The sequence below is a fragment of the Botrytis cinerea genome, chromosome 10 (assembly GCF_000143535.2).
Source record: "Botrytis cinerea B05.10 chromosome 10, complete sequence".
In the NCBI taxonomy this organism is placed as follows: domain Eukaryota; kingdom Fungi; phylum Ascomycota; class Leotiomycetes; order Helotiales; family Sclerotiniaceae; genus Botrytis; species Botrytis cinerea.
The window spans coordinates 936,112-955,701 of NC_037319.1; the positions used below are offsets into that span (position 1 = coordinate 936,112).

The 19,590-nt window shown below is 44.1% G+C and overlaps 5 protein-coding genes across 5 annotated transcripts; 2 read left to right on the forward strand and 3 right to left on the reverse strand.

The window, feature by feature from the left end:
- Positions 1–5,315: 5,315 nt before the first annotated feature.
- Positions 5,316–7,555, reverse strand: Bcxks1. The gene is made up of 3 exons (XM_001556954.2): positions 7,362–7,555; positions 6,864–7,306; positions 5,316–6,795 (listed from the first exon to the last, which is right to left on the reverse strand). Exons 1-3 carry the CDS (start codon positions 7,420–7,422, stop codon positions 5,542–5,544), a joined length of 1,758 nt encoding a protein of 585 aa, XP_001557004.1. The 5' UTR covers positions 7,423–7,555; the 3' UTR covers positions 5,316–5,541.
- A 1-nt stretch (position 7,556) lies between these two features.
- Positions 7,557–9,779, reverse strand: BCIN_10g02460 (hypothetical protein). The gene is made up of 2 exons (XM_001556953.2): positions 8,567–9,779; positions 7,557–8,506 (listed from the first exon to the last, which is right to left on the reverse strand). The coding sequence occupies exons 1-2, from the start codon at positions 9,114–9,116 to the stop codon at positions 7,875–7,877; spliced, it is 1,182 nt and encodes a 393-aa protein (XP_001557003.2). The 5' UTR covers positions 9,117–9,779; the 3' UTR covers positions 7,557–7,874.
- A 356-nt stretch (positions 9,780–10,135) lies between these two features.
- Positions 10,136–11,831, forward strand: BCIN_10g02470 (hypothetical protein). The gene is made up of 2 exons (XM_024695505.1): positions 10,136–10,549; positions 10,750–11,831. The coding sequence occupies exons 1-2, from the start codon at positions 10,332–10,334 to the stop codon at positions 11,753–11,755; spliced, it is 1,224 nt and encodes a 407-aa protein (XP_024551299.1). The 5' UTR covers positions 10,136–10,331; the 3' UTR covers positions 11,756–11,831.
- Positions 11,770–12,498, reverse strand: BCIN_10g02480 (hypothetical protein). The gene is made up of 2 exons (XM_001556951.2): positions 12,022–12,498; positions 11,770–11,960 (listed from the first exon to the last, which is right to left on the reverse strand). Exons 1-2 carry the CDS (start codon positions 12,446–12,448, stop codon positions 11,812–11,814), a joined length of 576 nt encoding a protein of 191 aa, XP_001557001.1. The 5' UTR covers positions 12,449–12,498; the 3' UTR covers positions 11,770–11,811.
- A 141-nt stretch (positions 12,499–12,639) lies between these two features.
- Positions 12,640–19,460, forward strand: Bcesp1. The gene is made up of 2 exons (XM_024695506.1): positions 12,640–15,922; positions 15,971–19,460. Exons 1-2 carry the CDS (start codon positions 12,732–12,734, stop codon positions 19,146–19,148), a joined length of 6,369 nt encoding a protein of 2,122 aa, XP_024551300.1. The 5' UTR covers positions 12,640–12,731; the 3' UTR covers positions 19,149–19,460.
- Positions 19,461–19,590: the final 130 nt, after the last annotated feature.

A 19,590-nucleotide genomic window follows, 5' to 3' on the forward strand; every position in this document is an offset into this window, starting at 1 on the left:
CATTGGACTATCCGATGGCGGAGTCTCCATTTTTACAACTATCTCCAATTCTCAGCCTTGCTCCTTTCCCAAGACCTACCTAGTTTGTCGACGCTTTGCACATTCCGGTCGGATCCTGTCATACCAATCATACTCGGCACCCTTCCGGGGCGGGAGTACCCTCACGGTTCCAGAGCTTAGAGGTGCGCCGCCGAGTCATATGGGGAAAAAAGCAAAGAAAAACGGTCGGTTGGTGAGAGGGACTGGGATGAAATGTGAAATGAATTACTAACCGCTTCCCCAAAGTGCAAATCTCGTTTGTTGACATCTGAAACGTTGCTGGAGCTTGGTTGAACGGAGCAACGCCTCGGACTTGATTTCCATTGGTGAACCACAAATCGGCACTCGAAGACGATGTTACAATACACGCGCCAATCCTGTGATTTTCCGATTACACTTTACTGGCTTCTTGGAAGTAACCTTGAAAGGAAGCTATGAAGCATGCAGACTAGGTACGCTCGCTGTATGTACGTCTTGATCGGCAAGCTCCCATCTGAATTCTTGAATTCTTGAACATGTAGCAGCCGCAATGTTTTTCTCCATCGTCACCCATTTCACCCTCCGTGCAAGTCCGCAAATTGAATCAGAATAAGACAAAGTGTGTCATTCGATAAGCCATCGTGGAAGTATCCATTTTCATGCAACCCAGGTCTCCACGGCGGAGCCTGAGTCGTGCACTGGAGATCACGCCCTCGTGGCTCGAAAGTTGCAGATGATTAGGACCTGTTCAGACCGTTAAAAGCTGGATAACTGCAATCTAATGCACTCTGATCCCTAATTATAATCCTTCTGAGCGAGCCTCACATTGCATAATTTTGGCTCTGGCGATGAACCATTGCGGGGCCCCATGAGCTCCCCCATGTCTTTCATTCCATCCAAACAATGGCTTTTGTGAATTCATTAAGGTTAACGAAGCTTCCAAGCTCAACACATCCAGCAGTCTCTCATGCTTGCTAAGAAACTCCTTGTTTCAAAGCTATCTGCAATCTAACCTTCTCATTATGGAGAGCCCTCTGGAGCTTCGTATTAATTGTATCACTGGACACCTCGGCTGCTGCAGTCTTTCAATCTCGCGTCTCTACTCCCTAGTCACCGCCCATTTAATCTTCACATTGACTTTTGAGCAGCAACGGTCATTGCAAATAGCTCAAAAGCCAAAAGATAGACTCCATCCGGACCTATCCAGCTGACACTCTTTCGACCCTGAGATCAACAATGAATCACACTTCGCCCGTCCATGTCTCCTGAGTAGCCACATCTATGTGCTCCACAACACAAATGGTAAGACCTGCCACAGGTAGATCCCAGACTAGTAATCTATCCACGATCTTGTTTCCCAGAGTATTAGAGAAAGACCTGACATTCAGTATTGACTATCTATTCACGTTCGTACGGGCCGCGTCCCAACAAATACTATTGTTACGTCCAGAGATTTCCAACGCAATACTTGAGAGATTTGGATTCAACATTTCCACGTCTAGCCGGGTTGCTAATCCACGGTTTATATAGCTGTACAGTTCGTTCCAGTTATGCACGATCGAGAATTTCTTTTCATACAACGCCATACATATAAAGAGGGTTCCCATACGCACAGATTCAGCCTCACTCAATAGCCCCGAATTTCAACCTCAGCCTCAAGATTTGCAAACATCACCTCGGATTATATCCAGGAGCTTTGTGAATTCATTGAATAATTGATCGATACTCCTGCTCCTCATGCCATTTTATTTTATTCGACGTGAAGAGATGATAAAAAACTGTTCCCTCGCTTCAATCGTCTCACAATCCGTTACCCTCGATTAGTCGTCATCGTTTTTGGGCACCCACACAAGGATCAAATAAGATAACCCGAAATGAGTGGCTAAAACATTTGGTCTTGAACCGCGTATCTAAGCTGGATATCGCAAAAGTTGAATTGATTGCTCGAAAGCACCTTAACCTGAGGGGATGATTCCTGACATATTAGCTTTTATGCCAGAGGGGCCTGTAATAGATTATACAATATCGAAATTGCAAAACGAGGCTTCTTATTAGTTCGTATTATATTGTCTATCGACTCCTTCAATTATCAAGAGTACGCATATACTGGTGCCTCAAATTCTTGCGTTTGACAATATTATTAGTGTGAATAAGCACAGCTTCGAATGAATAACTTATTAATAATTATATTATTTAAGGAGAATTCAAGAATACAAAGAAAGAAATTGTTTCAAAATTCCAAATACAATCTGGTCAGATAGATTGTATAATACTAATAAGCCTACCTTTCTCATAACAACTTCTTTGATATTAATAATATATTTCTTATAAGTTACGAGAATCTCAATTTGTAAATAAGATTTTCACTCTTAGAGAATTATTAGCTAGTATCGAGTACATATTCTAAGGCTTACTAGAGCTATTGTTTGCTATGAGAAAAATGGTATCGATGTTTTCCTTTTAGAGATCGTATTATATGAAATATATTTCTAGGATGATAATAAATTAGTGGTCAGAATTATCTGTATATATATGTATATATGTATATCTCTCTCTCATTTTGATAATTACCTATTAGGAAAAATTTTCTTACAATAATTCAATAACCAAAAACGAGATTGAAGAAATTGGCGAACTCTACTGAGAGCGCGAGCACCTTTTAGAATATCAAGCCACACAATGCGCCCACGCAATTTCCTGGAAGAAACGCGGAAACCCGTACGAGAATGGATGGGGGAGTTTGTAAAAAAGAATACTGAAAGAGGAGCGCGGAGCTGCGGCGTGGAATTGCAATGGGGGGTGAGGGTGGATGGTGGATGGTGGATGGTCTGTGAGGTTGATTATGGCATGGTATGGCATGGCTTGATGGACTGGGTGAGGGCGAGGATTGAAGTTTGAGAAAAATGCTTATTGAGTATGAGCGGAGTGATATAGTTTCTTCTCCCCTGTGTGTACAGATTCTTGCTTCAAGTGGGATTATAAGATCGGTTTTTATTGTTTACTTTTTTCTTAGCTTGCGTTATTCAACTTTGCGTGGTCGATCTTCGCTTGATTGTGAATTATTGTGTCGGTCATTTCGAATCTCTTCTTTACAGATACATCACTTATGGTAGTTAGTTATTTTTATTTTCTTATTTTTTTGATAAGGGGGGGGGGATTGTAGTGTACTTAGATGGATAACGTACGCACGCATCTCCTGATCCCGATTTGGCCTTCGAATAGCGGTGCGAGACACACGAATCAATCTTCCTCTACATCATCAATGTCTATCTCTACTTTAGTCAACTCATCTCATCTGCAATGCAGTAGTCTCCTACTTCCTGCATTTGCCACAGCGGTTAGACTCACCTTCCGGTCTGCGAATACCCTGCATGTTCTGGCTGTCTAAATTATCTCCCCTCGTTGATTTGGGAGTTAGCTAGCTAGTTGAGCTCCTGGAATTCTAATAGAATTCGGGAATTGTTACTTCTTTACTCGCTGCAATGAGGGAATGAATGAATGAATGAATGAATGAATGAATGAATAAGTTTCTCAAACCTTGCGTGTGGCGAGAAAATGAAAATCGCAATTTGGAATGCGAAAAGTATCGGTCTTGAAGGTGTGCTGCTGTGAGCTTGAAGAAGCGAAAGGATGCGTGTAGGTCTGAGATGGTAGATGAAGATTGTTAGATGAAGAAACGAGGTGAGTTATACTGGTATCGCAGCACACGTCTATGAATTTCATGATCAACTCGTGAAAATATTCGCTCGCTCGCTTGCTAGGGAAGGGGAAGATATCATGTGTGATTTCCGCACAGTTACGGATTGTCCATTTTTAAGTTAAACTCACTGGTCTTGATGCGTTTCCCATCGTTTTACTTAAAATCTCGATACTGGGATTACAATCTATCTCTAAATATATCTGGACTTGTTTCTTCGATTCCAGAACTAGAGAATGAAGTTCCGTCTTTTAGATATAATGTTCCTATGCAGTTGCTTGTGAGGTTACTAGAGGCCGATTTCTGTCAGATCTAGAAATACAGTTTTTTCTAGAAATCAAAGATAATGCTCATCCATCTCAATCGCTTCCACTTACCACCCTGGCTTCGATACACTATCGCCTCGAAACTTTTTTGCACGCCGCAAATCTCTCTAGATCTTTCGTTAATACGGTTTTTCCTGCGAGTATGTCCTAACAAGTATCGACAGATGTTGAAAATATCGCTCTCACTTCAGGGCTTCGCTAAGTAGTGAAAAATACTGCGTGGTACGATTTGCATAGCGTGCAATCTGAGTAGGCTTTTAATCCGCGGTATTCTTGTTACTGGTAAGTATCGGGAATGAACATCTAATATCTACAAGAAGCCGACCCGACCCCTCGCCCAGGAGATTCCATTGCATGTCTGAACAAACTACTCAGTATCTCCAGCATTCCAATGTGTCTCCAAGTCACTCACGTCCTTTCAAATATTCTATATTCATAATCAAGTCCAAAATAACGAGAAAACTCGACAATGACAAGATCGATTCAATTTAAAGGTACTTCTAGCCGAGGAATCTTCATACATCTCCTTGCGAACATACAGGAATTTTAAACGAGTGCTGGATACACCAAGAATAAGAGCTAGCTCTACTTCCATCTAGTGAATCTCAGAAAATCGATCCGACCAATAGTTCAAGCTCCGCAATTCGAATTGGTGTTGCATATTTGATATACGGACTATTGACGCCCGGTTCTATTATACAGCTAGACGGAGAGGAAAACGAGACTGTCTTGTGCATGAACGGCTCAATTAGCGACCTGGTGAAACGACTCAGATAGAGATGAAATTGAACCGGCCGAATAACATCTAGCGAGTTCCACAATCCCCGATTCGCTATATCGAGCAGCCCAACTGAAAGTTTCGTTGCACGTCTAATTGTAATACGCAATCCTGACCACCGCTTGCGGGACACTGGATGGGAAAACACGACTTAACGAGAAGACGGGACAGAAAACAAAAGAGCGCGGAGTGGGAGCAATCACTTGATCAGCTGAACATCAACACAGATTGTCAGGTTCTGCTCTTTGCTAGATCTATGCGCATTCTATACCGGATAAATCGTATTATGTCGACAGCGATCGCGATCGCGCAGTCGCTTTCGATGGGTCAAATCGGATATGCAATAAAATTATGGAAGTCCGTGAATGAAAATATCGTATAGTCGCATCAAGGTATCTAATAAATCACAATGTGAATCGAAATTTTTGCTGCATATCTGAAAGAAATTGGTATTGATGGATTAGTGAGTGGCCGGGTGGCTAGACATCGCAGAAGACTAATAAGACAATTGGATAGGAATATCTTGGTCGGACAGACTTCTCAGCACCAGAAAACTAGCTTGATGCAGCACACAGTTACAATAAATAAAAGGCCGTTTATTTTTGGGGATAGATTGTGATATTATGAGCAAATTAGACCATAAAGCTGAAGATACGTAGAATCATATCAATCGATGCCGAAACATAAGTCATTCATCACCTACCGCAACTATACTAGTAATATCACTTCTTAAACCTTTCCTCGCCCTCCAGAACCAACTTCTCCACGTTCTCAAATGCTCCAAGAGCACTCCCATATTTCTTCCACACCTCAGGTCTATACCCCTCATCTATCTTCTCAATAGCACCCTCTTCTTTCCACCTCCTTCCTATCAATTCCTCGAAACTTTCTCCTTTCCATTTCGCCTCATTTCCACTTCCGATCTTTCCACCCTCCTTCTCGCTTCGCTCTACAGCCCAGACGGCTTTATAAGCACCACCCAAAGCACACGCGTTCCCTCCAACATCCAATTTCCATACTCCCTCCACTCCACCCAACACCTCGCCCACAATCTTCGCAATGGCTGGATTATGCGAGCCGCCGCCTACAAGATAGATACGACGAGGTTGAGCTGGGATATCGTTCGAAGGTGAAGTCACCAACTTTTGAGAACGAAGACGTAAAGACAGGATTTGCGATTCTACAATGATACGAGCTTCCGTTTCTGGATCATATGGTGTTTTGGCTTCATTTAATGTATTGTCTGGTGAGGACTCATAGCGGAAGGTGCCGGCTCGAACATTTGGGACGATTTCTGGAAGAGGGAAATAGAGAGCTAATTTTGCAGGGTCAGAGGGAGACTTTTGAGCGAGAGGTGGAGTTTCTGTAGCGGCTTTGTTGAAGTTGGACCATGGGTCTGAGGTTTGGGATGCGGGGAGAGCATCCCTGATCTTTTCGCGGGCGAGACCTCCATTTTTATAGCAGAGCATGAACATGTAGAGACCGGCTGTAGTAGGATGGTTAAAAAAGTGGTAAGCAGGGTCTGGGACGTAATTGGGGGTTGACATGAGGAACGTTGTGGATGTTCCGAGGGAGACGATAGCGTCCATGGGGCGAAGAGGGAGAGCTAAGATTGTGGCTGGATTATCACCGGTGAAGGGGACGATTCCACAATCGGCGGGAAAGTTATAGCGAGATGTGAAATAAGAGGATATCGAGCCCATGCTTCCACCGCCATCTTCTCGTACCTCACCAAGTTTGGATTTCAAGGAAGCAAGACCGTCGGATCCAGCTGCAAGAGTGAGAAGAGGCTCGCTCCAAGATCCAGATTTTATGTCCCAGAGATCCATGCCGCAAACATCACTGATATCAAAGGGGGCAATTTCCCCAAGGAATAAAGATGCCAGGAAAGATGAAACGAGGGTTATACGAGAAGTACGGCGGTAGACCTCTGGATACTTTTTGTGAAAACGCATGATTTGTGGTCCCGTGAATCGCTGTCAATATTGTTAGTCAAAGCAAATCCATCTTGACACAATCCTGCGACATAAAGGACAGAACTAACATGATGAGCTTTACTCCCCGTAACTTCTGCTAGTGTCTCCTCACTCCCCAACTCGCGATCAAAAGCATCGCATTCCTCTTGCGTGCTCGCATCTTGCCAATTAGGACTCCACGGATGCGCAAACGTATCCTTCAACTGCTCTACCAAACTCTTTTTCGTGTCCAAAGCTCCCAATACCTCTTCCCCCTTTTGGCTCCAATAAACACTTCCATGTTGTTGACCTGAGCCTGAAATCCCCTTAATCAGATGAAACGGACAAGATTTTTCCGAAAGGCGTTGAAGAACTAAATCAACAGCTTCAAGCCACATGGCTACTGGTGCGTAAACCTCTCTTTCGACTTCATTGACATGTACACCTTTTTTGATGCCATATTTGGAGAGGTCGGCATCGAAGTCGACTTTAGCTTCGTATCGGACTTTTAGGGAGGACGATACCACAATTGCTTGGAAAAGATTAGAGAGCGGTAAAACGAGGGAACTATGCTCACGTGGACATACCTTTTAGTTGCTGGGTGGAGAGGTCAAAACCTAGGTATAAAGGCTCCTCTTTTGAAGACATGTTTGGATTTGTGATCTTGATTAAGTATTGAATTGGTGGAGAATGAAATGAATGAATAAATATCACAAAATCAAAGAGCAGAAAAAGAATGAAAGGGCTATTTTATACACAAAGAATCGGACCTGCCTCTATCGTGGGGTTATGGAGAAAGGGAAGATTAGTAAAAGTTGACGTTGGAATAGTATCCACATTTAGCCTGAATGAAAGCCACAAATTCAAGTGGTTCGGGTGTTTAGATGCGCACCAATCAAAGCAGACAATCAGTTTCCATCATAATGGCTCTATAAATTTTGATACATTGCAAAGAGTACAAACTCGTCGAAATTTCACCCCCTGCGCCAAATTGATCCTCTGCAAAGACTTGTCATGAAGTCCTACCGCCCATCCCTAACGCCAGCTCCAATTCCATGCAAACTCCAAATGATGAATGTTCATACGATCTTCTATAACGTCTATAATGTCTTCTTGGCGTCATGACTATGGGCGTGTCCATTGTGATCGTGATCGTGGTCGTGATCATTCAATTCAGGCTCAGGACTTTCTCGTGGGCTCACATCTCCACTGATGAATTCATCGAAAAGGGAAGGTTTGGCTTCATCTTTTGGTACAAAGCGTACTTTCACTCGTCGAACACCTCGAACCTTTGAGCCAACCATTTGCCTGACACTATCCTCTACTTCTCTAACATCCTCAACTGTCCACGCCTTAGGTACGGCAAGTTGAAGCTCTATCAGAAAGTTCTGTCCGGATTTAACACCCTCGACTTCTCGTAATTCCACTTCTGACCCTTCTGTAAGATTGAGTAGACTCTTTTGGACCGCTTTTGTGACAGACTCCTTGACCTCGGCGTCGATTCCCCTATCTGCCAATTCATATAGCGCTGATATAGTATTGCCCCATCCAGCCTTAATCACGAGTAATGAGATGAGGAATCCTCCAACAGGGTCCAACCAAGCTGCCTCGTGTAGGAAATTTGCTCCGAGAATCGCGAAAAGGGTAACGATACCGGTGAGGGAGTCAACTCTGTGATGGATCGCATTACTGGCTAGAACGGAGCTCTTTCTTTCTCGTGCTACTTTCATCGCTGTGAAGATCTAAGTCAGCATATGATAAATCAACGAACGATTTGCCAATGGCAACTTACTTGCTTGGTATAGGTATTCCTTGACGACAATTGTACCGGCAGCTAACCAAGCAGCGTGTAAACTAGGTAGTGATGGCCCATGGCTATGGCTATGTCCATGCGCATGTGCGGCAGCTTCTGCGGCTGCATGGGCATCCAAGAAGAAATGCGCATACAGGATTTCAGAACTATTCAAGCACATGAACATCCCTCCGAAAAGAAGCATGCCACTAACACCCAATGATCCTAAGCTCTCAACCTTTCCAAAACCTGTTGGAAAAAGCTCAGTTGGAGGTTTGAGACTCCAGGAAACTGTCGCCAACGTGAGGATATCACTGGCAAGATCGGTAACACTATGCCAGGCATCTGCCAACATAGCCTGAGAATTGAACATGTACCCTCCTACTCCCTTGGCAACCGCCATGCCCAAGTTCGAATAAAGTCCAATCCGCGTAATTCGCACACCGGCATCGTTCTTATTCGTCGAGGTAAGGTACGTATTGTCATGATGGTGATGGTGGTGAGAGTGGCCCGCATGCGAACGCGTTTGAGTAGTTGTGAGAGAAGCCATTGAATTGAGCAGTCTTGGATTGAAGTTGTCGGACAGTGATTGAAGTCTTGGGAAGGATTTAAGAGGAATGTTGTAAGCTTTAGTACTGTAATTGAGTAAAGTGGAATCGAAAGCGGCAGTCTGCAATACTCGGGCAATTTGATATTGAGGTGTCCTTATGCTCGACTTAAACCCCAGTGTGACGACAGGCCTTAACGAAAAGCGTCCATGGGAGAAGCAATGAAGAGGCATGGGCATAAATAAATTATTTTGGGATTAACCATAAAATGAGAACGTGTTCTAACCGGACAATATCCTTTTCGTACACACCCTTTCTAGGCGTTCATTAAAGGGACTAGGTGCTTTTACTAGGAGTCTTATGGCCCACGTTAAGGGACGATGGACTTTGCTCGGAGCGAAAGGGGAAACAAGACATCGCCCGCTTAAAGTGGAAATGTATTCTTGCTTAGTGAAGAAAAGGCGTGTGGAGTACTTTGGAAATTTCTACCAGTGCAACAAGGCTTTCGGAAGGTTAATATCAAATTGCATAAATGAATTCGCAAGCCAACCTTCCCAGATGACGACGAGTGCCTGCGTGTTAGCCGTTTTTGGACGAGCCGGTAGCCAGTCACCGAGCAGCCATTTGAATTCCGAACTGTACTTTGGAAATCAGATGAAACGTACAGGGTGGGAATGTCACTCTATAGAGGTATCTCTTGGCCCTTGCGTGGCCTTTGGATGAATCGCATCTAGGAATGTCACTGTTGGATATGCATCTCCACACCCGCGATATAAAAGGGAAACTACTTGGATGTACATGAGACTTTGAAGAGTTTAGACCGGAACTCTCCTCTGCCGGCATTCATATAAACACCTAGGTGTACAGACAGTATCCTAGGTAGTTGCTTCAGCCGAATATCATCCTTTGCATATCCGAGTGGAAATTCCGAGCTTGAAGGCGGTGTTTGTGTGCCCACCCACTGGATGTATGTGTATGCGAGTATGGATACTGGAGTAAATAGATAGATGCCTCGTACTTCGTGGATACAAAGATAGATAGAAAGATAGACAGATGTTAGCCTTGCATTGACTAAGCCACTATATCACAGCCTGGTCCGCCACCAAGCTAATCATGACGTTAGTATATCTTGCATTTCAATTCATTCTTTCTTTCTACAATCTTTTGCATCCTCGAACGCGCGTCTAAATGCTGAATGCCAGATTCATGATCATCCAATGCGAAAACCTCTCATGAGAATACCCTATACGGGTCCATTGCCCCCTCCCTCAATCCTGCCACGAAGCGCAAACTCATTACCGGGGGCAATCCACGCTCTGTCGAAATTCCTCACTGCCCCGCCTTCCCATAACCTTCCAGATGGAGTCAAAGACCCACAATCAACAGTAATCTTGTCAGGAGCCGGTATTTCTGTGGCTTCGGGGCTGGCAGATTAGTGAGTACATTGGTTCTTTCATACCCATAGGTCATTGTTTCATCTGGGGCAAGAAACGGTGAATCGTCTACTTAGGGGGGCTTCTTGCTTAGCGGACAGGGTACATATGATATTGCATAATTAACCACCCGGGACGCTATATATCATCCAGTGCCAAGCTCACATTGCGTGGACGATTGCTAACCTTCCATCCTCAATAGTCGAGGTTCGAAAGGCACATATGTGTTGAACAAATCATATCGACCTGTTTACTATCATGAATTCATTGCGAGCGACCAGGCACGTCGAAGGTACTGGGCGAGGAGTTTCCTAGGATGGACGAATTTACACAAAGCCAAGCCGAATCCAGCTCATTATGCTATTAAAGACCTTGCCGATATGAATATTGTAAAACGGGTAGTCACACAAAATGTTGATTCATTTCACTCGGAGGCACATCCAAATTTGGCAACTGTTGAACTTCATGGATATCTTCGAGCTTTGACTTGCGTCACCTGCCGAAAAGACTTACCTCGAGATATTTTCCAAGAATCTTTAGCAAGATTAAATCCAGCATGGGCGGCATTTTTGGCTGAAATACTTGAATCTGGAGCTTTAACTACGGAAGACCCTGAAGACCGACGAGCAAAAGGCATGAAGGCAAATCCTGACGGAGATGTTGACGTACCCGGAGCACCATATGACACCTTCAGATATCCGCCGTGCCCTCATTGTCTCGAGAATCCTCCAGTCTTAAAAGACGGATCGCAATCGATTGTGGAAGTTGATGAAGAGGGAGCTTGGAAAGCAACGAGCACAGCGGGCATATTGAAACCCGCTGTGGTCATGTTTGGGGAGAGTATAAATGCGCAAGTGAAGGAAGCCGCTGAACAAGCGATAGATGACTCTGGTAGGCTGTTGGTATTGGGAACTTCGCTTGCCACATACTCTGCCTGGAGATTGGCACGACGTGCTCAAGAGAGGAACATGCCTATCGCAATTCTGAATCTAGGCGGGGTCAGAGGTGAGGAGGCATTCTTTAAGGATCTCTCTGGTGGCCAAACCGGAGAATTTGGCGTAAGAGCTGAACTAGGAACTGATATAGTTCTACCTGCACTTGTTGATCAATTGAATCGGATCGGCTTCACGTCTAGAAAAGACGACGTTCAAACTCCTTACGAAGCACGACAGAAAAATAGCGGTATGTTCAAGGACATGCTATCGTAGAAATACATCAATCTTGTAATCTTGTACAGTAGACCATTTTTTGTACATAAATCTTCTCAATAGAACCCCGAGGGCACGTTGCTCTTACTCTTCGCGTTTTCGGCGGCCTTCTTTTTGGTCGCTGGGACGTCAACATTTTCTGGTTTAGATTTCTCTGCGGGAGACTGTTGTAACGCTGCGTCTTCTCGTTCGATCTCCTGTAAAACTTTATCCAGACATATTAGAATTATACCCCAAGAATTCAATCATGAACAATGTATATATACCTTCTTCCCATTCTCGTTCTTGCTCTCGATCTCCAACTCCGAGAAGTGCTTCAACGTCAGGCTTTTCTCCATTTCTTATTCTCTGAATAATTTCTTTCAATACTCCAATTTTGGCATCAGCGCGGCGACTGAAAGTTGTGTATTCATTTCTCAAGGCGATCATCTGAATTGACATGGATCCAATCAGAAGGAAGATCCATATGAAAAAAGTCGCAGGATTCCAATCTTTGGATTTCGGTTTTTTGCTTACGGCTCGTTCGCTTTTTCGAAATGGTTTAGGAATCATATTCGCCCAGAACGAAGCCTGAGTGACGCTTTGAACGGCATACTGGCGAGACTGAGGAGCGAATAATCGTTGCTGAAGAATTGTGCTTCTGATAGCAGGTGGCGCAGAAACCAGCCTTCTAATCATCGTTGATTTGTTCATTGTGACCGGATATTTGAATATTGTTGTCAAGATGTAACAAATGGGTGAACAGTATTGAAGTTGTAAAAATTGAATTTCCGTAGGGCTTTAAGATGAGCCGAAAGTTTTAGGTCTTTGGTTGCCTAGGAAACAATGTCAACAGGGGACCTCCGTTTTTCGATTATGGAGATTTATGATTCTTTACATCACTCGAAGACGACATCAATTGTTTTTCTTTTAACTTTTTGGAATAATGTCTAAGTACCAATAATACTGTTTCTTTCTTGACAGAATTTCTATTGTAATGAATTCATCACAGCAATCCGCGGATGCTGTGCGCGCCGCTATATCTTCGACAACAACATGTACTCCAGCAACAGTTACTCTGCTCAGTGACCTATTATCTTCTAAGGCGACTACCACTCCGAATACGTCTGGAACCTCAAAAACAGTTCCTAAAGCGACTGCGAAACCCACCAAAAAAAGCACAACTCGAGCTCCTGCGTCGCGGACCAGAGTCAACGAGGCGGATAAGGAAAATGCGAACGCAAACGACAATGTAGAATCGCTGTCTGCAAAGGAAAAATTCACACTGGCTACCGAAGTTGTAAATAGTACATTGAAAGTCTTAACAGAAGCGATCAAAGTACCATCTCAGCCCCGAAAAGCACCAACTACCAAGGAGAAAGCTGCAGCTCGCAAAGGGCTTAGAAGATCAAGTTCAGTTCCTCAAGCACCATTGCAACCACGAGCTTTAAATCGAGTTTCTAGTTCGCCCAACATTTCAAAAACTCGAGATGGATCCGCATCTTCGACCTCAGCATGCTCTCCCGGAATTCGATCGGTTGCAGAATGCGCCAGAGCCGCATTTCTATGTTTACGAGGAATCCAACTTGCGAACATAGCAGGTCTTACTATGCCACCTCTACAGCTCGAAAACGGAATGTCTGTTCTGGTTGGAAAATTGTTGGCACTTGGTTTAGAGGATTTGGCAACTAAAGAGCTTAGAATCTTGAAACGGCGGTTGGACATGGAAATTGAAGGGAAGAGTGCGCCAGTAACCAAAGATGTAGCTTCCATTTCAACACCACAAACTTTGGCTGAACTTTTGGATTTTGGGGAGATGTCAGCAACAGGCGCGAAATTAGGCCTGGTGATTACAACTCAGTTACAGGCATTAAGGCTTATGATTGCCTCCCGGAAACCCAAGTCCATTGAAGCTGCAATGCCATTTCTACGACCCGGACATGCCTCTTCGCCTGTAAAACTCCTTTTGAAAGCCGCCGAGGATTCAACGCAAGTGAACAAGTCTGCCCGTCAACTTCAAACCTTGTCAGACATGCTTCTATCTATGAGCCCAAGCGTCTCGTCCTCAGAAGATGCCACCGCTTTGGATTGTAAAGTCAGCATAACACCACAGGCGGCTTTCATATTACAAGCTTTAGCTCTCGACGTACGCTTATCGTGGTGGAAGCTTGCAAATCATAAAGGGGATGTTGAAAAGGATATATTTGACCCTTTCCTGAGATGTATTCAAGCATATGCCCGACGAAGTCAAAATGAGTCTGATAAGGTATACACAAAATGCTCTAACGCATTTTCACATCTCAAAAAGTCATCATTGAAATACGAAACCGAAGGGCTTAAGTCGGCACCTGCCTTGATGGGAATCTATCGTTTATTAGGGTCGCTTTCTAAAGAAGCTAATATTATTAATGAAGCTATTGAATGGGTTGGAATGGTCAGAAATCTTCTTGATTGTAAAGCCGACTCCAATGCTAGACATAGTGCTCTCACGGCTCGTTTAGTTTCTCTCACTCTACGGGGCTCTCAACGAGAGCAAACGGAAAAGTTATTGGTCGAGCTGTTGGATGTGCTAGAGCAGCCATTCAAGGGGGAGGCATCTGAGATTGATGAATTAATGACAGAAGTCTCTTCGGCAAGGAGAGCTGCTATCATTGCGATTTCGAACCCTGTGTCTGAGTCGCCATCCAACACAAGCGACCTATCAACCAAAGTCCGCCAAATGTGTGAATCCCTCGTTTCCTTATGCCCTCGACTATCCCTTCGCTATATTGGTAAGAAACCGGATGAAAGTGCCTCAAGCAAGGATGTTGTGCGATTCGAACAACGCAGGAAATTTATCACCAAGCCCTCCGTGCATGCAATTGATTCCGCATTGTTCTTGGTCAAATTACTTCTAAAACAAGAGGCACCAGGGTGGGAACGAGTAGATTCCTTACTGCAAGATTGTCTTACATTACTCGACCGGCTAGAACACGGTTCTATGGAAGATGAGAACTTCAATGCGACACAGTGCTATATCAAAATTTCTAACCTTTACTTCATGTATTTCCTTGACTTACGTCGTAGTACCGATGCTGGCAAAGGAACTCCACAGACACGAGTAGTTCTCCGAAGGTCAATTGACTGTCTTAAATCAAGGCCTTTGCCGGATCGGAACGCTGGTCTTATGTCTATGAAACTGGAACGAATGGCGGATCTTTCCAAAAGCATGGGTCGATTTGACGAACTTTTCAAAACCCTTGTCATGTTACGAGATGAAACGGTAGAAAATGGCGTTTTGTGCAAGGTCGTCGAAAATGCCAAAATTCTATCTATTCGCCAAGCTTGGGAGTGTACTGACGATGCACAAGTTCTCGCTCGAACTATACAGTCTCTGGTAAAGGTATATCTCAATCACCCAGACGTCTCTCCCGAACCTTGGCTTTTCGGTCTCTCTTGGACGAATGATCAAAAGGGTGCTGTTCTTGAACATGAGTTGGATATCTTGGCCGGCCTCACTAATCCCACTTCTGTTGCCATGGACTTGAAAAGTAAGGTCTTTCAGCACCTGATTTCCTTGTACGACTTAAACCAATACCCCGTGCGCAGGCTACGCGCTATGGCCATATTCCAACATTCGCACAACGAACAACAAAACGGTTATATGGTTGAGACTCTCACAGCTCTCATGAGCAAGTCTATCGATATCGAAACGACCCAGGATGCTGGTTTGGCAGGCTACCTGAGGCATTGGGTAGCTATGGCGGTAAGTATAATGGAACTCCAGAAAGATGAAATTTGCATAAAAAATCTGAAGAACTGCATCGTGAACTGGCGAACCATTCGTTCTGAAGCCAAAAATCTCGCGGCTTTGCAGCTTCGCATCGAGAACATCCCACAGCTGTTGCTTCACCTACAGTCGCTTGCCAACTTTATGGAAATGCGAGGTCTAGAAACCGACAAGCTTGTCATTCTTCGCCTTATCGCTGATTATAATGAGCTCTACTGTGAATTATCTGGTCACAATGACATTGTATCAACTTACAGTGCCTTGGGCCTCTCTTGGCTTCAACTTGGATATTCTGGAAAAGCTGGATTGGCATTGGACAAGGCGCAAAGTTTTAGCTTGCGCAGCAATCTTGGGGCCAAAACAGACCTTCACATTGCACACTCACAGTACATGTTAGCACTTGGAAACCTTGAAAAATGGTAAGCCAACAAATTTTTGATCCTACAGAACCCACTAACATGCAATAGTCAATTTCATCTAGAGTGTGCTGAAGGAGCTTTCATTTTAGAACGAAAAGAATTAGAAGAAGACAAATCACCTCTCAGTCTTCAAGAGAAGACTCGACTGAACTGTGTTGTAGCGAAAGCTTCTTTGATTCGGTCGATGCTTGCCATTGAACAGGGAGGCTCAGAATCCGCTCTTGTTCATGCTAAGCAGAGCGTCAGACTACTTAGGCGCGCATGGGCTACCACCGAAGCGATACTCCGGAAAAAGAAACTAGCGGCTGTACCCAGGGACGATACGGAGAAAGTGGTGGGTGGGCTCTCTCAACTGGACATTTCTACAAACAAAATAGCGGATCAACCTCAACCACAAGACAGCCCATCAGGAATTGGATTTTGGCCATTGGTTGCTCCCCTTTTCCATGGGTTGATTCATTTATCAAATTTGTACGCTCATCATGGGCTATTCCAGGAGACGTTACATTACGGAGAGCAAGCTCACGAGCTCATTAAGTCATTCAATTTTGATGGGCAGTCTGCAATAGCATTGGCCACACTCGGAAATATCTGGACTAAAGCTGGGAACCTAGAGAAGGGCACCAATTACCTCATGGATGCCGAAAAGTTCTATAAAGACGGGACTAAGGGCAAAAGTTCGGTTACAGTTGCATGTCAAATTGGACGCCTCCGTGGAATGCTTGGAGATCGTAAAGCAGAAATTGCATGTCTGGAGGAAGCAAATCAAACTCTCAAAACTCTCATAGACCCTGCTTTTCTTGCAACTCTTGAATTGGGTGATGCTGATGTGCCGGATGTTCCTGATACATTGGAAACTGGAATTCAAACGCTCTCGATTTCAAAACGAAAAGCGCCAGCCGCTCGAAAAACCACGACACGTAAGAAAATGCCAGTTCCCCGAAAGCCTGTCGTTCGTTCCAAAACTCCAACGCCTTTGGAATCATCAGTTAACACAGAGTGTCCTCAATTGGACTCTTTACGAGCAAATATTCTGTGGCAGTTGGCTGACGCTCTCATGAGCGTGAAAAAAAGAACCGAAGCACAGGTTTTCTTAGATGAAGCCAGTAAATACTCTAATAGCCAATTGGATGAGGTATATCAGGGCCTCTCCGAGGCTCGATGTTTGCTTGTACGATGCATGGAACAAATGGTCTCCGATCCAGTATACTCCGTACTTCAAGACTCAACTCTCTCATTTCCATCAGTTGTCGGAAGTGTGAAAAGTAACAAGAGCCACGCGGAAAACCCAAATCTCGCACAACAATCACCGCCTAGAAAAACACAAACTTCCAGAAGTGGTCGTGGAGCGAAGAACTCAAGTCCAGATAACCTTTTTGACAAGTTGCACCGAGCCCAAGAAATTTTAGTGGAAACCTATCCAGTTGCATTTCTCGTTGCTCCAATCTCTGTTATGCACAAAATAACTTCTCTCCTCAACAATGTCTCTATTTTGCTCTCTGCTGCAGGGCCAATCAAGGGAAAATCTCAACCCGGTCTTGCAAGTTGCTCCATTGATTCTGCGCGCACTCTTGCATTCCGCAGAGAGCGTAAAGTTATCTTACAAGAGACTTGTATTCCAGAACTCGATGACCTGCGTTGGCCCGATTGTGGGGCTATGTCACGACGATCAAGTCTTGGGGCATCATTGTCATTCTGCGATATCCCGAAATTTCAAAAAGAATACATAGATATCCTCCCTAAAACATGGACTGCTCTCTCAATATCTTTAAGCGAGAATCGCCAAGAACTTTCTATTACTAAATTACAAACTGGCCATAGTCCTTTTGTACTTCGTCTACCTTTAGGACGTAACAATTCAATGGATGCAGATGAAGAAGTGTTTGGTTTTGAGCAAGGCAAAAGCGAGCTTATAAATATCATTGATCTTGCAAAGGCTAATTCTCAAAGCGGCCCTAGCAGGACAGGTCGCGAAGCAAAACTTGCTTGGTGGGCAGAACGTGCAGAGTTAGACTCTCGTCTTAAGGATCTACTAGAAAATATCGAGAAGGTATGGTTGGGAGGGTTTGCAGGAATATTCTCTCAATTCACCAGAAAGTCAGACCTTCTCGCTCGTTTTGAGAAATCCTTTGAAAATATACTTGACAAGCATCTCCCTTCTCGTCAGAAGAGCAAGAGAAACTCTGGGCCTCGTGTTACTTTGGACAGCAGGATTTTGGAGTTATTTATCGGTCTTGGTAATCCATCAGCAGATGATAGTGACTTTTCCGAACAGCTGACCGATCTTTTGTATTTTGTTGTTGACGTTCTTCAATTTCACGGAGAATTGAACGCTTATGCAGAAATTGATTTCGATTCAATTGTCATTGAGATCCATGATGCTCTTCGTTGCTATCACGAAGCTGCTTTCAGTTCGAGTCAGCACGACGAAGGAAAACACACCATACTGATATTAGACAAGGCTCTCCATATTTTCCCATGGGAATCGCTACCATGTATGGAAGGCTTAGCAGTCTCGCGTCTTCCATCACTTGGATGTCTTCGGGACCGAATTTCTAAGCAACAGAAAACGTCAGATGAAGGCCCAGAGGGGCATTACATTGATCGCAACAACGGCGCCTATATCCTCAACCCCGAAGGCGATCTCAAAAATACACAAACTACGTTCCAAGCTCCTCTAGAAGCACTTCCTTCTTGGTCCGGCATCGTCAATCGTGCACCTTCTGAAGAAGAAATGAAATATGAGCTACAAAACAAAGACGTCTTCTTGTATTTCGGTCATGGAAGTGGAGGCCAGTTTATTCGTTCTAAAGAAATTCGCAAGATGGAGAAATGTGCAGTGACAATCTTGATGGGTTGTAGTAGTGGTGCGCTCACGAATTATGGAGAATTCGAGTTGGGGGGTCAGCCAATACATTATATGCATGCGGGGAGTGCGGCATTGGTAGCGACATTGTGGGATGTTACGGATAGGGATATTGATCGGTTTGCGGGGAAGATGTTGGAGGGGTGGGGGCTTTTAGGGAAGGATGGAGAGCAAGGAGAGGGAAAAGAAAAGAAGAAAGGGGGAGGAAGAAAGAAAGGGAAGGAGGAGAAGGATCTAAAGGCTGGAGGAAAATTATCGTTGATTGAAGCGGTGGCACAGGCAAAGGGGGTTTGCAAATTGAAATATCTTAATGCGGCCGCGGTTTGTGTTTATGGTATTCCGGTTTATATCAGGGACTAGTATTGCCCAGGAGAAATGTGTATATATGGGATGGAGGGAGTTGGACATGACATGAATGAAGTGGCAAGGAAATAAATCCTTGATAAAATGGCGCATGGATAGCATAGCATTACGGTGTTTGAGGCATGGATATGGATATGGTTAGAGAACTGGTATGGAGTATATCCCTGTTTTAGTATTTTATGATCGATTAACAACGCGTTCTATTCTTAATGAAACGCCTATTACTGTTCGAAACAGCCTTAATACATATTCTCAGTGTTCCAGCCATTTTATTGATGGACTGTAATATTTTTACGGAGTATTCGTTCAACATGTTAATCAGGTTAGCATCTAAAATTTCCGGAAACATCGATTTACAGACTTGTCGAGTACATTTTTTCATCCAGTATCCGTTCAAACATTTTACATTTCCTCAACATTCATGTTTACCTATATCGAA

What these genes read in the sequence shown, in the direction of transcription:
- Bcxks1 (XM_001556954.2), bottom strand. Translation starts at nt 7,422, where the DNA reads ATGTCTTCAAAAGAGGAGCCTTTATACCTAGGTTTTGACCTCTCCACC. An exon ending in CTCCACCCAGCAACTAAAAG is followed by an intron (nt 7,307 to 7,361) that starts GTATGTCCACGT and finishes ATCTTTTCCAAG; the next exon opens with CAATTGTGGTATCGTCCTCC. An exon ending in CGGGGAGTAAAGCTCATCAT is followed by an intron (nt 6,796 to 6,863) that starts GTTAGTTCTGTC and finishes CAATATTGACAG; the next exon opens with CGATTCACGGGACCACAAAT.
- BCIN_10g02460 (XM_001556953.2), bottom strand. Translation starts at nt 9,116, where the DNA reads ATGGCTTCTCTCACAACTACTCAAACGCGTTCGCATGCGGGCCACTCT. An exon ending in GGAATACCTATACCAAGCAA is followed by an intron (nt 8,507 to 8,566) that starts GTAAGTTGCCAT and finishes AGATCTTCACAG; the next exon opens with CGATGAAAGTAGCACGAGAA.
- BCIN_10g02470 (XM_024695505.1), top strand. Translation starts at nt 10,332, where the DNA reads ATGCGAAAACCTCTCATGAGAATACCCTATACGGGTCCATTGCCCCCT. An exon ending in GCTTCGGGGCTGGCAGATTA is followed by an intron (nt 10,550 to 10,749) that starts GTGAGTACATTG and finishes CATCCTCAATAG; the next exon opens with TCGAGGTTCGAAAGGCACAT.
- BCIN_10g02480 (XM_001556951.2), bottom strand. Translation starts at nt 12,448, where the DNA reads ATGAACAAATCAACGATGATTAGAAGGCTGGTTTCTGCGCCACCTGCT. An exon ending in AGAACGAGAATGGGAAGAAG is followed by an intron (nt 11,961 to 12,021) that starts GTATATATACAT and finishes GTCTGGATAAAG; the next exon opens with TTTTACAGGAGATCGAACGA.
- Bcesp1 (XM_024695506.1), top strand. Translation starts at nt 12,732, where the DNA reads ATGAATTCATCACAGCAATCCGCGGATGCTGTGCGCGCCGCTATATCT. An exon ending in CTTGGAAACCTTGAAAAATG is followed by an intron (nt 15,923 to 15,970) that starts GTAAGCCAACAA and finishes AACATGCAATAG; the next exon opens with TCAATTTCATCTAGAGTGTG.